General features: G+C 34.3%; 1 protein-coding gene across 1 annotated transcript; it reads right to left on the bottom strand.

The window, feature by feature from the left end:
- Positions 1 to 559: 559 nt before the first annotated feature.
- eve (even skipped) lies at positions 560 to 2,608 on the bottom strand. Its single transcript, XM_014240544.3, has 2 exons — positions 2,280 to 2,608; positions 560 to 2,149 (listed from the first exon to the last, which is right to left on the bottom strand). Exons 1-2 carry the CDS (start codon positions 2,404 to 2,406, stop codon positions 1,095 to 1,097), a joined length of 1,182 nt encoding a protein of 393 aa, XP_014096019.3. The 5' UTR covers positions 2,407 to 2,608; the 3' UTR covers positions 560 to 1,094.
- Between the last annotated feature and the right edge of the window lie 14,817 nt (positions 2,609 to 17,425).

Raw genomic sequence — 17,425 nt, forward strand, 5'->3', positions numbered from 1 at the left:
TGCAGACGACCAGGTTAAATCACTATTGTAGCAAATTTCCATAAGTGATAATTATGCTTCCTGGTTAATCTCACCTAAGGTTGCACTCGAATGTCCTCATTGTTCGGAAAAATCTCGCTAAATACTTTGCACCTTCACATAAATGCATAAATTAGCGTTTTCTAAGAATTCAGGTGGAAGAGTTTGACCTTGACAAGAAGCTTAGAAATATGCCGTGCATCCCGTTAGCTTAGGTAAAAAGTATTTTTGTTGTTGCTTTTCGGTGTATAAAATGATGGAAGGTATCAAAACCTGCATACCTGCGCAACTGCTGTCAAATTTTATAATATTTTGTTCTGCGGAAGCACGTAACCTCAATTTCGAAAATTAATTTATAAAAATAATTTTTTTAATTAAAAAATTTAATTCAATCATTTGCGCTTTTTATAAAAAAAAATTGTTTTAAATTAAAAAATTATTGATTAAAAAAAAATTTTAATTAAAAAATTTAATTTTAAAATTAATAAAGTAATGTATTTGAAATAAAAGACATTATATATCTTATATATGACAATAAAACGGTTTTAATATTATTCTTCTTCTATTTACACACTCATAACTAAAATATAATTATATTAACATTAAAATTATATAACCATATCATCTAACTATATTAATTACACTTACTTATAAATAATTTTTACACAATTTTTTATATTTTCCTGTATTATTCTGTCATTTATTTGCTCATACCACAGTCCGTGGAACATGTATTTGTTGTTGTTTTCTCCTATTAAATACTTATATTACTGTAATCATTATTATTTAATTACTTTAAATCACTAACTCGTACCGGAAATTAAATAACTAACAACACTTAATGCCAGACTAAGCCCAAATATTAGCACACATACACACAAATAGTGTTAATAATTATTTATCACAGCACTTAATTTGTTTAATTATTATATTTCGCTTCCACACTCCACTAGTTTTTAGCCCGTCGGCTGCCCACCAATCAACTACATTCTTTGTCTCACTTTCTTCTGCACGTACAATGGACAGCGGTGATAGCCACTACCCCCCACCTTCCAAAGCATGAGACTTAAGCACGCTTAAGACTCGGTTTTGTAGGGCTTGAATAGTTTCGGTTTCGGGTCTGAGACAGCTGTTTGTGATGGCGAGTATGCGTGACGTTTGGTGGCGCCGCTTGTAGCGTTATTTTGGCTCATCAATAGGCCCACCGACTGTGTGGCGGTTAGATGATGATTGATTTCATTGATGGTGGCGGGCAGTGGGGAGTTAATATTTTCGCTGCTATACAAAGTGCCGTTTGTATTTGTTGCAATCAATGTGTTGTTGTTGCTTTCATGTGTTACGCTAATAAATTCAGCGCTGCTGTTGCTTCTGCTGCTCGTTACGGTGGCTGTGGGCATTGCAACGGTCACCGGTGTACGTTCGAAAACTTTAGTGTGATCCGAGCCGGTGGGGCTCAACGATAGCGTCGATGAGTGCGACGATGCAGATGATTGCAAATCGAGTGGTGGTGTCTGTTGTTTGGGTGGCAAACTGTTAAATGCACCGTAAGCAGGATGAGGTGGTGCTATGGCGCCCAACATGCTGGGATAACCCGAGGAGGCGGCGGCGGCGGCCAAGGCATGTGCGGAGACGCTATTGTGATGTTGTTGCATTGTTGGTGGTGGCACCGCACGTGCTGTCATCGGTGCATAAGGATTGTAACGGTATGGTGCATAGTGGCCGGGCATTGGCATGGCGGTAGCGGCCAACATGGGATTGGCAGCGGGTGCGGCATACGGTGGATATGGCATGCCCACACTGTTGGCGGCTGCTTGCAGTAAAGAGGCAGCAAAGGCCGGATCGGAGTAGACGGCTGCATAGGGCCAGGCGACCGCAATGCGTTGGCGTTTATCCTTCATGCGTCGGTTCTGGAACCAAACTTTAATCGTCGATTCGGGCAGATTGAGTTGTGAGGCCAATTCGCAACGACGCGGACGCGATACATAGTTCTCCTTGAAGAATTCCTTTTCGAGACGTGTCAATTGATCGCGTGTGAATGCGGTACGATAGCGGCGCACCGATGGATCTGTCGGTATTTCATTGCCACTCATGCGACTGCTGTTTAATGATGTGTCTGGACTGGAGTGAGATCCTGTAAATGGTATGTAAAAGAAGAATTGAATTAGTATTGTTGCTTTAGTCAAGGCATTTGCTAAACTTTGCTGCTAAGTAGCATCAGCATGTTATTGTATTGCAATTTTGTGTTGTTCGCGTACACTTACCGTTTGGTGAAGGCGGCGGTGTCTGTGATTTCACGTACTGTGTGGCAATCAAATCGCCAACTAACGGTTTCTGATCTGGGTTCACGCTATCGTGCACATGTGCTGCATAAGCTCTGTATGTATGCATTTTTGTTTGTGTTAAATATATTTTTTTTTAATATCTCTTGAAATTAAAATCCAAACCGGGAATAAGCGTCGGTATTTTCTTTTTAACACATTCGCTGTCTCAGTATTCACGTATTTAGTTTTTTTTTCACTTTGCTTGTATGAGTATGAGTATGCTACGTTGTTGATTTCTAGAACTCGAATGATTTGCAGAGACTTCGTGCTTCGTCTTTTATAGTTTTCAGCGGAGAGCACACCATCAATGTTTGAAAACCGGGCGGTTTTCTCTCTATTTTCCTTTTGTTACATAAATGTGTTCGTTTTCCATTATAATAGCATTACCACTGTACAACAACAAATTGAGTTAAATCAAACAGCCAATGAGCGGTTCGCAATTAGCTGGCTTACAAAGATTTAACGAAAAGAAGGCAAAACCAAAGTCAGAGAGCAGGAAAAGTCGTCGACGCTCATGCACAGCAGCTGTACGACACTAGAAGCAGGTACATGGGTACTATTATTAAGGCATATGTGCATGTGTATGTGTGTCTCATAAAGACTCGATGAATGGCTCTTGCGGTGACCTGTGGTATTTTTTTGTTCTGCCGAATGGCTGATAATGCGTCGATGACGGCAATTATGATCGTACGGCAAATTTTGTGATGAACAAATTATTGCTTGGGTACGGCAAAAAGTGGAAACTGTAATGAAGACATTGTAATTATAGTTTTAATATTAGCTTAAGATATTTTAACCTAAAAGCAATTTTATCACATAATATACTCTATGCTTTCGTACAACATGAGCGTCACGAGAGCGCAAAGGATTTTCTCCAACTCCATATAACAAAAATTTTGGAGCGATGGGCGCATAAGTCCACTCCCTAACAAAGTTGCCGCTTTGTTTTTTGTTGACAGCTAAAAATCTGGGTGTTTCTACCATTGTATTTGCTACAATAAAGCATTGTTAATTTATAAATGTAAAAATGTAATTGTTCCTTAAAAAGATTATATTGACAAAGCTAAAAACAATTAATTTCGCAACTATTGATTTTTCATTAGGAAAAGTTTTGAAAGAAGAAAGAAAAAATCTTGTTGAGCAAATGAGCAATTAAAACAGCTCATAAATTTCAAAAAAATTCAAGATTTTCTTAGACCGCAGGTAATTGTTTTTTAGGCAGCACGTGCTTTTAATAAATATTGAAATCTTTCAAAGTCATATTAAAAATATTAATAGTGATAATTTTAAATTTCTTTGACGCTTACCATAGTTTTAAATATAATAAAAATTTAAGACAATCATACAAAATTCATTGTTTTATGCTTGGTTATCTTTTTTCTATGCAATGATTCTGATATTTTCTATAGAAAATGGGAGTTGTTGAAAGAACAATGAATGTGGCGATCCCATCAACCTTAATACCTTTATTTCTTCACTTTTAGAACCGTTCTTCTTTGACTTTATATCTATAATTTCCTAAATTTGTCGTTTATTTTTTAAATGATTGCGGACTTGACATTCATATTTGTTTTTAGGATTTGAAATTTTATCAGTAAGCACAATTTTTTCATAATTTTATGTTTTATGGTTTCCCAGAAAATTTTCGGCTGTCAACACAAAATTTTTCACAATTAACGTGCCAAAACAATCATAACTGTGATAAAATCTGTATCTATTAATTGCTGTACTCGTATTATAGTACTATCAATTATTCCAACTTTCAACTATTCCATACTAAGCTTCGAAAATTTCTACATATGTTATTAAAACAATATTCATCGACGTCCAAAGCTTTGAAATTTTTTTTTTCATTGCTAACTCGATCACGTATTAAATCACTGAGTTCATTTTGAGAAAATAACTTTGGCATAGATGTTTCACCCTCCCTGTCCGCAACAAACAAATAGTTTTTTTCTTTTTGTGGAGCTATGGTAAACATCGATATCATGTCTAATTTTTTAAAACGATAGCGTTTAATAAATTCATCTTTATTTTAGTTTGCTCTAAAAAATCAAGGTACTATATCATAATTGCTCAATACACTTTCTGAAATAGAAAATTTGTGTTAATTTAGGCACTTAATAACAAAATATTCCAAGCTTTACTGAAAATACTTTATTGATTACGCGTGACTTAAAAATACAAGAACTTTCTCGAAAAGCACGTTTTGTTATTTTCAGGTAGAAACCAAAGGAACTCGGTAATAGCTAAGCAAGTCTAAATTAAGCATTATAACGCTAACAAAGTGCTTTGAATCTAAAAGTCTATGATTAAACAAAAGCTTGGCAACCTTGACATTTCTCCATTGTATTTCGCTGAGCATGGGTAACGGCCAATACCACAGCTTTTTTGCAGCGCCATTCTCCAGCAGCGTAAAGTGAAACGCCTATACGTATGTACTCTTATGTACATATATATACATATACAAATGTATGTTGTTATATACAAATTTCGTATTCATAGCGATGAACGAATCTTTTGTTTCGCTTATCCACAAATGCTGCGCAAGCCTGGAGCAACTGAGATGGGAGAAACCTTTAATAATTGGATTTTATCTGTTTCATCAAGAATGATATGGCATAATGTGCGTTCAGCAGCGCTAGTGCTGCGTGGAATGGGTGCATACATACATATATTAGTGTATGTGTATATGTTATTAAGGAGGAGAGTGTGAGCACAGGAAATAACACAATTTGTATGGCAGCAGCTTACACTGAGTGGGTGGTTGGCTTGTTTGGTGAGTGAAAGACGGAAATGCTGATGGTGGTTGATGTTAAAATGTTGAGCGGTTAAGTAGTCGTACTTACGTACATATACACGGCGTTGTCTCGGCGCTTATACATGCATACATTCTTACTTAGATAGGTATTTATGTACTTACCGATGTAGTAAGCACTGGCTTCCAGTGTGCTATAAGTAATCCGTTGCTTTAAGCAATATTATCAACGCTAACCTCACTTTCCGCCACTTCTCTGCTGCTCTAGCTGTGTTAGTTTTAATTTGGCGCTCCTTTTTATCTGTAGCTTTTTATATTTTATATACAAGCTCACATATAAATATATATGTATATGTTTGTAAGAATTATATTAACGCTTACCGTTGTCTGCGCTCTTTGCGTTCGCCTTCATTAGCCACATTAGTTGGCTCGTTTTCATTTTATGTCGTTTATGTGCTTATTTTTCAATGCTCAGTAGCGGTTTATTGTGGTATTGGTGTAGCCAGCTGCCCCACTTTATCATATACTATAGAATATATACACCAACGTTAGACTCTTCTGCCAACTTGTGTCCGCACAGCACTAAGTAACGGTGCCATAATAATTTTTGTGTGCTCATATATACAGACGGCCAGCAACACGCCGCACTGCTGCGTCGCCGCTGACGCATTTGGCTTCACGTTAGCAGCATATTATTTGCTCCTTTATAACGTCTTAATATTCGTGTGTTTCAATTTAATGGCCATCCTTACAACCACCAACAGCCAGCATGTCGTCTATTGCATTGGAGTGGGTAAAAAGAGTGTGGTCGTTTTTGTTGTTTGGAGCCATGGAGATTGAGGGTTAGTATACATTGCAAAACTTGGCAACGTCAACATGCAGTCAACTAATAAATGACTTTATCTTGTTGATAAAGTTTTCGGTCCCAAGTTGCTACCGTCGAGCTATAATGTGGCTGATGTTGTTATTTAGTTTGTTGTTTTTGTTGTATACATACATATATCTGCATGTACATACATATATATTTTTGTCTTTGGGTATGAGTTTATTGTTATTTGGCTTTTTATATTTTCATTAACCGCCAAGCGATTTATTGCTGTCATCATGTTGTTGTTATTTGATGGGTTTTGTTTTTTATTATTACGGTAACGCGTAAGAGCTTCTTAATTCGCTTGTAGCATTAAATTATGTGTATGTACATATGTACACTGCAGTTGCAAATAAGATATGTTTGCATGTATGTACATATGTATATTCATAGCAGTACTTACAAAATTGAAATGTGTGTTTCATATTTTGGTTTTAATTTTAATTTCCGCTAGTTTGAACGTTTTTAGCTTTGGAAATTTTTAATTTTATGAATTTCGTTGTTTGATGTATATAAATATTCTAATATATGTATATGAGTGTACCATTCTTAAGACTCAACTTTGTTTTCAGATTCTTCATAGAAATAGAAATATAACTTCATAATTGTTTTGATAAAGTATTGTAATTCTGCTTATACATAAGTAAGTACTAAATTGATCAAGCGTGACGCAAAACTCTTCATTTTATATATTCTGTCATTCCAAAAGAACTGCGCCTGCTTTGCGACCAATAATGATTCAAACTAATTTTTTTTACACTGTTCTAATGTGAACCGTATTCCAGGGAGGGCGTCTAGTCGCAAATTCCGTATTTTTTTCGGCAATCGCTCGCCTCAATTTGATGAGTGGTTTCCGTAGTGTTCCCCATTGTTTGATAGGGTTAGGGTTGTCGTAATGAATCCATTTTTTATCATCAGTTACAATCCTATGCAAAAATTATTGCCTTTTGTAGCGTTCAAGCAGCATTTCTAACAAGCAAAATTGTCTTTCAACGTCTCTTGACTTCAACAAATATGGCACCCAATTGTGGTTGCTTGAGTGACTCAAATGTGTAATTATGGTTCTGAGTATTAACTTATTACGTGAATATTTATATTTGGGTACATTATATACATATATATGTAGACTCTCATATCTTTTATCAATCAATATAAATTATTATTCCTATTACATTATTCTTGCACTAAGCATGTTATTATTACTATTGAATAGTAACGTTTCTTTATGACTATAATTATGATGCATAAGCTACAACGATTTTATTTCTGATTTATGCAAATAATTGGTTCATATAAGCATATCTAAATAAATGCAACAATTTAATGCTCAGAAAGAGTGATAAATATTAATATTAGCAGACAATAGTGGGTTTGCTATAATTGCTATGTATTTAAATCAACTTTCTTAAATAACGATTGCCACCATAATAATTATCGCTTGGAGCTTGCCTACGATGAAAGCAAAATCGAATTATTGCTTATTTCTGCATGACAAGCTTTTAAGGGGTTGGGGGGTTAGGGTTAGTCAGAGGCATACAAAAATTAGAATTTTGAGTAATGTTTTGTCTATTAACTCATGCTATTTTACAAAAGTAGTAATATGGCATTACAATGTCACGAAAATTGCAAAAAACCAAAAATTTGAATTTCCAAAGTTATAGCTGTCTGTGTTGACCCAGTTCCAAAAAAAGGTCCTTGCGGTGACAATCATAAATCCTTGGAGATTCATCTAAAATCAATCGTATAAAAAAAATAGTTTTATAAATTGATAATCCTGGACCTGATGGAAGTTTTTTTTTCTTTTTTAACAATTAACAAAATGGCGGCCTCAGGATATTTTTTTCTAGATTTTTGGGAAAAAACCAACTGGTCTTAAAAAAATCGAAATTAAAAAAAAAATATCCTTCGATCAGTCCCGAGTTTATTATGTATTCTAAAAGCTGTATACATTTCATTATAATCTACTAAGCGGTTTCCGAGTTACAGTTGTCACCAGATCGAAACATAGTTTTGAGTTAAAGTTTCTTGCAGCTGCCGCTAGCTACCTGCTCCCGAGCGCTCTTTGTTATTTGTCGAATAATTCAAAAAGTAATTATCGGATCAACTTAAAATTTTCAGAGAAATTTTTCAAGATATTACACTTAAAGAAAATGCGAAAAAATAAACAAATTAATTTTTTGAAACTTCTGACTAACCCAAAACCCTAAAATTGACAAATTTAAACTCAGAAGGGTTCTTAAGGGACATACCTAGTGTGACCGTGTAAAAATGGTGATTTTTGGAACTTTTTATTTATATCTAAAGAATATACACAAAAAATTTAAAAAAATTTATTTTACTGTATAATAATAAATATAATTAAATAATAAAAAAAATATAATAAAATGTTAACCGAAGCTAACATACTATATAATACCTTTCACAAATACAAAAGATTCCATACAAGAACTAGATTTTCATCGGTCAGTTCGTACGTCAGTTATATGCTATAGTTGTCCGATATCGCAGATTCTGACAAATCAGCTGCTTTAAGGACGTGTGCAAAATTTCAGATCAATATCTCGTACACTGAAATAATTCTACTTAATATGGTATAATGGTACTGAAAAAGATCAAGACGTATGTATGTACATAAGTGTTTGGGTTAAAGTTTTACACTGTCAAATATAGGCTCCATTCCGAATATTGCCTTCAAATGGCAAATATATTTTTCTCAAAGCCTTTGTAAATATATATGTGTACATATATTCATATATTTATATGTACGCGTATATTAAATTTTATTTGCTCTGTCTTATTTATAAAAAAAATAACATCTTTTCCACTATCTATCTATCTATCTAAAAAGCTATTCAAATATATACTTGTAGATACATACATTACATAAATAACTTATAACATTTGCCACATAACAGCGCATTCGAAATGCTTTTGCGCTTAATAATTTAAAACAATTTATTTTGCTGGTTAAACTAAGTAAACATAGGAAAATGTTTTGACTGCCAAGGACACTGCCACAAATAAATGCTCACAAAAGCATAGCTTCATAATACATACATATGTATGTATGCAGTTATAGATAGGTATTCGTAATATTATATACAAGTTATATACTCGCAGACCTTTGTAGATCCAACAATTAGTCAAATGTGAAGGCGGTCTAACATATTAACCCAGTTTGTACGCCTGCTAATAATTTTCCCTTTATAATAAAATAATCAGCGACGTAAACTCATTCTGACGGTCGCGGCTATGGCAACAAATAATAAGTAAATTCTCGCAACCAAAATGAACACATACATATATTTATATATATTTATTTACATACTTATAACATTTGAGCGTCGAGTTAAATGGAAATTGCGGAGGGGGTTCAATTCAAACAACAAAGTAAATAAGTGTTAAATATGTGCCAGTTGAGGGATGGTAAATGAACACAGTGGCGTTGTGAGAAGAATCTATCTTAGTGGTGGTCGGGAAACGCAGCTAGCTATGGAAATTAATTAAATTAATTTGTAAATTAAAAGTAAAAACTATGAAAAATAAAAATTACTTGATTTTTTGCAATTTTAACGTTCTTTCGCCATGCTGTTTGATAAAAATAAGTCTTAAATTAGATTCAAGGAAAAAATATTTTTTATCTTGATTTTGCTCAGTCAGTTTGTATGGCAGCTATATGCTATAGTGATTCGATATCGGCGATTCCGAGAAATTAACAGCTTTCTGGGGCAAAAAAGAGGTGTGCAAAATTTCAGATCGATTTCACGCTCATCACACGCTGATCATTTATATATTATTTATAGCGTCGCCGACGCTCGCTTCTACTTGGTACAAACTTCGTAGCAAACTAAATATACCGTATTCTGGGTATAAAAATATATTATCATCCAACATAATTATTAAAAAATGCAGTTTCTTCTGTTGCAATAACAAAAACATGTAAAAATAAGTTAAAACTCAGTGCTTATCCCTCTTACTAACACTCCACATACGCCCCTGTACCGCGTGCAGTGCATAATTAAAATGACAACAAATTAGCTGCAGGTATGACTAAGTAAAACGTGGTGGCAGCTAATTAAAGGACAAAAGTATATTCAAATTTTACACTTTCCTCAACCAAAACGGTAAATGCAGTTAGCCAACGGGTATTTAGTTGTCATGTACAACGGATGGACGGGTAGAAGCGCTAGTGCTTGATATGTACAAATGCATTTAGAGCGAGAAGAAGGGTGTCCTTTGCCTTGTGTGCGCTGACTATCACTCTATTTGCACCTATAATATAACTAAATGAGTTCTTGAAAGGTGTATTGTTGTAATGCGTTGCACCTCGACGCTATTGCACTACATTGCCTTCAGCACACACGCACACACATGTAAGTATGTGCACATTTTGGGTTAAGTAAAGAGATGCAAATGCACTAATAAACTCCACAACAATAACGCTGAGTGAGTTGTAGGAAATGCAACAACAACAATGTGTACAAAAGTAATGCTGCAGAATTTTCCCTTTTTCACGAAGTTGGGTTAAGTTGCGCCGCTTAGCGGCCAGTCGCGTTCATTTGCCTTGTACTATGAGCGGTGTTGTGTTGTTGCGTTAATCCGTTGCGCGTAAACATTGGCATAATTGGTTAATTTTCTTGTTACGCTTTATTGTGCGTGCTATTTGTTGTGCATGCAACAATTACAACAATTGTAACAATTTCACTTTCTGTATTGAGTTTTATTGCCGCATCTTGAACAATCGTCGCCACCAACCGCCGTCAACAATGTCGCTCCTTTGACAATGTGTGTAACGGTGTTTGTATGTATGCTATATACGAAAGTGTATGTCAAAAGCGACTGCGACACGCTGTGTGCCCGCAAAACCGATTCGCCGATGAGAGTTAAGAGTGAAATGGTTCAACGTCAATTTCTTTAACAATTTCAATAGAATTTTTCAATTTCGTCAATTGTCACAACCTTTTCCGCTATTCAATTGGCTATGTAGAAGAGGTTATGCGCATACTTGGTGCATACAGTTTTCCCATTTCTCCCACCTCATAGACACAATAGGAAAGTAAAGTTCTGTGAAAATGATTTCTTGCATTTATTGTGTCGTAAATATTAGATATTCACCGGTTCACTGATTTCCCTTGAACGTATCAATGTCGTTGGGTAAGTCAAAAGGTTTGCCAATAGCTAAATTTGCATACTTAGTTACTAAATACTTGTAGTTGCCTCAACATGCGGCAAATTTAGGTAACGAACGGGCTGTGATCTATCATCGCGCGGTTCAGGGTTAAGCGGATTAGCGCACAAATCTTGTATAGTATATGCTATGTATGTATGTATTTATTTTCTATGAATCGATAAACTCGACTTTTGCTTTTAACTCATAGTTTGCTCGCACACTCCCACTTTGACCCGTCGTTACAGTTTTGCACCTTTTTTGTACTGAATGACTCTAATTCCGGTAATATGGCTGTAAAGTCAAATGCCGTTAAATTGTTACGTGAGATTATTACGCGCATTATTATGCAACTGCTAAATGTTTTGTCACTTATTACCTAACTATGCGCACTATACAAATGCCATTGTGTAATTTTTATTGTTTGGTCAAAAATTAGAGCAGTAAAATTTCTATGCACATTTGTGTGTTTGTTAGTGGGCTACTGTGCATTGTCGTTTCAATGGTAGGAGATTAACTTATTTTTATGTGTAGTTTTAAGGCAAAACAAATTTATTTTTAATTTAGTGAGACGATTTGAGCAATTCTTTGCCATTCTAAGCCCTTTCTTAAGCTCAACCATTATTCTTATAATAACTGTAAATCAATATTTGTAGCAAATATTGTTTAAGAATATGTTGCTTTGCAAAAAAATTAAATTTTTTATATTCATACGCCAAAAAACATATACATACATTAATATGTAAGCAAGTAATGTTTATCAAGTACAAAAAACTTTGATGTTTCATTATTATGTTTTGGTTTTGTTTTAAATGTCAGACATTATATCATTCAAAGCGATAATATATCACGAAATGTTAATCTCCAACTATGTAAATTTCGATAAATTATAGCTACGAAGTAGTAATTAATAACTCAGAAGTAATAAAAAAATATAAATAATAATTGAAATAATTATTAAATAATATAATAAAATAAATCAAATTAAGTAAAAGAAATTTAATTAATATAACAACTTAATTTTCTGGCACTACGATTTAAAAAAGAGCTGTTCTTCTGCGCTTTTTTAATGTGCTCAATATCGAATTTAAGGTTATTTAACCAGAAGTAGTGTAAACATAGTCCTCCTAGAAGAGACTCATTCCAAGTTTTATGTGCAATGTCAATATTAAAATTTTTATGGTTGGTTGAACTGCTACTGCCTGTTATGTATGTATATGCTATAGTGGTCCAATCCTAATAATATGTTCGGAGATTGTAGCGTTGCTTGGGGCAATAATCTATAATAATAAATGTCGTGAAGTTAATTATTATTTTCCATACAAGAACTTGATTTTGATCGATCAGTTTGTATACAAGTATATGCTATAGTGGCGATTGCAACAAATCAGAAGCTTCTTGAGGAGAAAAGAATGTGTGCAAAATTTCAGATCGATATGTTAAAAACTGAGGGACTAGTTCGCGTATATACAGACAGACTAAATGGCTGCTGATTAAATCGTTTCTGATCATCCGCTGATCATTTATTTACATATGTATGTATACACTTTTTAAAGTATTCGAAAACTTTTAACAAATTAATCGCAGTAGGTATATAAACTCAATTTTGTAAATATTTATTGTTTTAATTATATATATATTAAATTAAATACCTCTTCGAAAAAAAAAATCGCAAAAACGCGTTTTATTTTACTTATAAGTGGATATAACGCCTTAAGAAAACACATACATACATACATACACCATATATGATCCTTACTTGGTAACTATTTGATATAAATGTAATAATTCATATATACTTACATATGTATATATCAATTATAATTGATTGAATAATGACTCATAGCCACAACCCAATTAGTGTGCCCTAATTGTGCTACCGCCATTTTGCCACTACTACCCAATTATACGCTAATTTCTCATTAGCAACCGTTTTTTATTGGTTCACCGAAGCACGCATACACTCAGGCAAACACAAAACACAACAAACAACACACAACGCTTCATCATTGGTCATTATTTCATTGTGCTTCCATTTTTTTCCCGCATGCATACCAATTTTTTCTCTTTGTGCCTTTGGGCGTTTGCTCTCATTTTTTGCTTGCCCACAACATCATAATTTCACTATTGTGTTTGCAACAAAAAAGAGCACAAAAAAACTCATCTAATTTTTAAAAATGTCGTTTATCTTTTTTACGAGCAATGGTCGCGAGCGTCGCACAACAATGGCATAGAGAAAAGCAAAGAGAAAAAAATCGTAACAAAAAATCTCAAGAACAAAACAAAAAATAAAGCAATAGCTCATTATTGGTGCGAACGCGCTGGAAATTGTGTCTAAAAATTGGTGCGTTTTTTGTTCACGCTTTTGTGGCGTTAAAGCGGCTGCGCAGCCGCCAATACGCCAGGTACATAGTCGGTGAGCTATGTGTGTGTGTGTGTGTGTACAGCTCAATGTCAAACTGAGGTGTGCTTCTGCGCGCTGTCTGTCCTATATCTGACAATTTTTCATAAATATGCTTATTTGTATGCATGTGTGCAGGTGTACGTGTGTGTAGCATATTTATTTTTTGTTTTTTTTTCGTTCGCATAGCGTTTGTTATGCTACTTTTGTGTTTTATTAGCGCAATTTTCGTGCTCATAAATTTTTGTGAAAAACCTCCGCCCGAATGAACCTTCGCGGAAAGCGAAACGCTAAAAGAAAAATGCATAAATAAATAAAAAAGAAAATGGAAATTATATTTTTGAGTGTCCGGTAAAAGATAATAAGAACAAGGCGCACAACGGTGCACTCTATGGGTCTCTGTGTCTGTATTTATATGTAAATACTGCATTCAACTTAGTACTCGCATTATCTTCGTATAACGGTTCGACCGATTTTTGCTCTACAAATTGCTTGTACCGTCCAGCAGCATCGTTCCAGTTCGTTGATGAATGTAGAGCAGTTTTTTGTGTGAGCTGACATGGACATTTTTCGCCCGATGTCCTTGTTCTCATTTTTGTCAGCTAAATTGCTCGACTTTTTGTTGTCTGTTCGTTCAGCGTCCTCGTTATTTTGTGCCCGATTCATTTGTTATCATTTTCATGCAGATTTTTTTGTTTGCTTGTTTCGGTGCGTTTTCTGTCCGACCGGCCAATGGCTATTCGCCGAAATTCGCCTGTCGCGCTATGCACCGCGCCGGAACCGAACTAAATCATGAAATTAGAGCAAGTTTTTTGTTGACGCGCTCACAAAAATCATCCTCGCTCTACCAAGTATTTATGCGTATGTGTGTGCAAGCTGAGCACAATTTATTGTATTTTCAGGTGTTTGTATGTTGTTGTTTTGTGTGTGTTTTTCATATTTCTAGCTGATGGCTTTTCGAGGAATCTACAAAATTGCTCTGATTTTTTATGCCGCATAAGCGAAACAATACGCATGTATGTACATGTGTATGGCGTTGTATGTATGTATGCGCATACAAATTTGCACTGCGTGTCGAAAGCTGCGCTCACCTGGCATTATCGTCGCTAATTGAGCGTAAAATATGAAAGATATGTGTCAATGGTTGTCCAGAGGTCATTACGTAATATAAATGCGAAAATTTGCAAAAATCGACATGCAAATAATTTTTTGTCCTAGTTTTGTGATTTTTTTCTATTGCATAAGGAAACTCATTTAAATATGTGATTTTTTGTTGTTGTATATTTGTTACGCTGATTTGCATATTTTAGGGAGAATTCTGTTGGCATGGAACACAACTGACAGCATGTTAATGTCGGTATTGAAAATTCCATTTTTGTCTGGAAATCTATATTTCTAATATATTTATGTACTTATGTTTGTTATTACATAAATATTTGATAAATGTGCCTATATATACATATATTCCTTCAACTATTTACCATAAATTTTTTAAATTGAAAAAGTCTACAACAAACAAATTCTGACATGGAAAACCTGTCATTTGTTACAATTGTTCATTCAAACTCAAAGCTTATAGTGCGATTTCATTTCAAGCTTTTCAGGCTCATACCACTTTATAGAGCTAGCATTATCGAAGCCTTTGATTTTAAGTTTTAATATGTACTAAAACAAAAAGCCCTAAAAACTCGGCAAAGAATATAAGATTTTAATAAAATTTTGTACCTAGTTCTATATTTGCCTCGAAAAATAAGAATATCAACTTTAGTAGAGAGAGAAAATTCTGCACCGCATTTTTGAATACTTAGAAATATGCCAAAAAATTAAAAAAAAATCGTAATAACGAGCATAATTTTTTTTACTAGATTTTCCTAAAATCATAACATTGTGAAAAGTTCCTACATTTAAATATTATATAAAGTCTTTTAATACATTAAAATTACTCTCTGGACGCCAGCATTGAAACTGTGCATTACTTTAAAGAATGCAGGTCAATTCCATCTGGTTTGCTATATACGAGCACTATTATATCATATACTAAAGCAAATTAAAATATAAAAAATTAAACTTTTTCTTTTCATACAAAAATTTACTTTTTGTTTTTTAACCTTATATCCGTGATATAAAGAAGAATTGTAACCAACTTTTACAAATCATTTCATAAAATTATACCTCCAACCGCCTACATCACTAAAATAAAATTTAAAAAAAAATCGATTATTTTCATATTTCGATAGGTTAAAAATGTCATACTAAAATTTTAAACCGATAACTCAAATAATTTTTGAGTTGCAGCCTTCTAAGTTCTAGCCGCTCCGTTCAATTAGCTTAATCACTTTATCTATTATTAACGCTTTTCGCAAAACAGCATTTTTCGAGTTTGCTGTTCGATCAAATGATTCGATCACAATCAAATTTTCCCTTTACAATGACTTAACTTTTTTTATTTAATCATAATCGAATTTTGAATGACCAAAAATTACCAAATTTTGCTAAAATTCAGTTTTTTTTAAACCTCTGCCATTTTTATATTTTTGATTGTTTTCGACCGCCGGTTATTGAGTGACAAAATATTCTAAAGAGATTTGTTTTAGGTTTTATTCACGAAAAAGGCCACGAGGCGGCGCATCGTCTTGTTGAAAATAGAGATCGTCCACGTTGATTTCATAAAATACCGGAAAAAAAGTCTGTCAACATTGTTATTCCTGCATCATTTCGAAAGAAATATGATGCCGCCATACCACGATCCTTTCCATTTTTGGTGATGCAATTGCGTTTCCTGAACCACACGAGGATTTGATTTATATTTATTTATTTATTTCCAATAGCGACAATTTTGTTTGTTGACGAAGCCATTAAGAACTGGGCCTCATCTGAGCAGATGATTTTTCGATGAAAACTCTCCACCAGAGAACGTGATTTTGCGTAGGCGTAGGCGAATCGTGATCATTTTGAACATGAATCCTTATGTTTACAGATCAATGTTAACTTATTTATTTTTAGTAGTTTTCGATCTATAATATAATTAAAAAACGAGTTCATTTAGAGAGACCATATCACTCCATACGAATGGCAAAGTTGCTAAGGCCACAAAATATGCATCATATATATAATACTTAGAAATGTAACGATGGAGAACTTGAGGACTGTATAACTATAATGTTAAGTAGGCAAACGATTGAGGAAGGAAGGGGAACCACTGGTTTGAGTGGAAAGAGCATGCGTTGTTGATGTTCTTTCAAAATAAACAATTTGAAAGTGTTATAAAGGAAAATAAATTAAAATTTGATTTGACAGAAACATACATTGGTTCATGACGTCATGAACGAACTAGGGGAAATTGAAAGTGCTATGAAAATTTGACAATTATGACATAGAATGTCTCGATCTTGTGCACTGTGGTAGTACGAATGAATACTACTTCAAATCGGCACAGCTCCCAACCACCTAAACTCACCTTTTTCGTATGGTTTTTTGATGGCAAATTTCATCTTATATACAACCACCGAATAAACATGGCAGCTCAAAGGTAAACCAAATGAAAATGTCAAATGGCCAAATATATTGCTTCTAAATATTTTCTTCGGTTCATGGACTTGACCGAGCTCGCTGCCGTGTCGGTGGTATAAACGAAAACATGCTGACAGCTTGTAAGCCAACAAGCGCAGTTGGAAATCCGCAAGAAATTGCTTGAAGTAGCCGGTAGTTCACCACATTGACGAATTTGATCAAAGTGGAACTTGGACATTCAAAGAAATTCGACACATACGCACATACATACGAATACAGCCAGCGATAGCACGTCGACACAGGCACAAATTGGCCATGACAACAACAATGGAGCAGGGGCAAAAATGTCATGCCGTTAGTTGGGTCGAAACAACACAGCAGG

This window comes from Bactrocera oleae, chromosome 4 (assembly GCF_042242935.1).
Source record: "Bactrocera oleae isolate idBacOlea1 chromosome 4, idBacOlea1, whole genome shotgun sequence".
NCBI classification, from domain to species: domain Eukaryota; kingdom Metazoa; phylum Arthropoda; class Insecta; order Diptera; family Tephritidae; genus Bactrocera; species Bactrocera oleae.

Excerpts from the sequence above, each read along its gene's own strand:
- eve (XM_014240544.3), bottom strand. The coding sequence starts at position 2,406 with ATGCATACATACAGAGCTTATGCAGCACATGTGCACGATAGCGTGAAC. Across the intron at positions 2,150-2,279 it reads ACCGCCGCCTTCACCAAACG|GATCTCACTCCAGTCCAGAC; the intron begins GTAAGTGTACGC and ends TACCATTTACAG.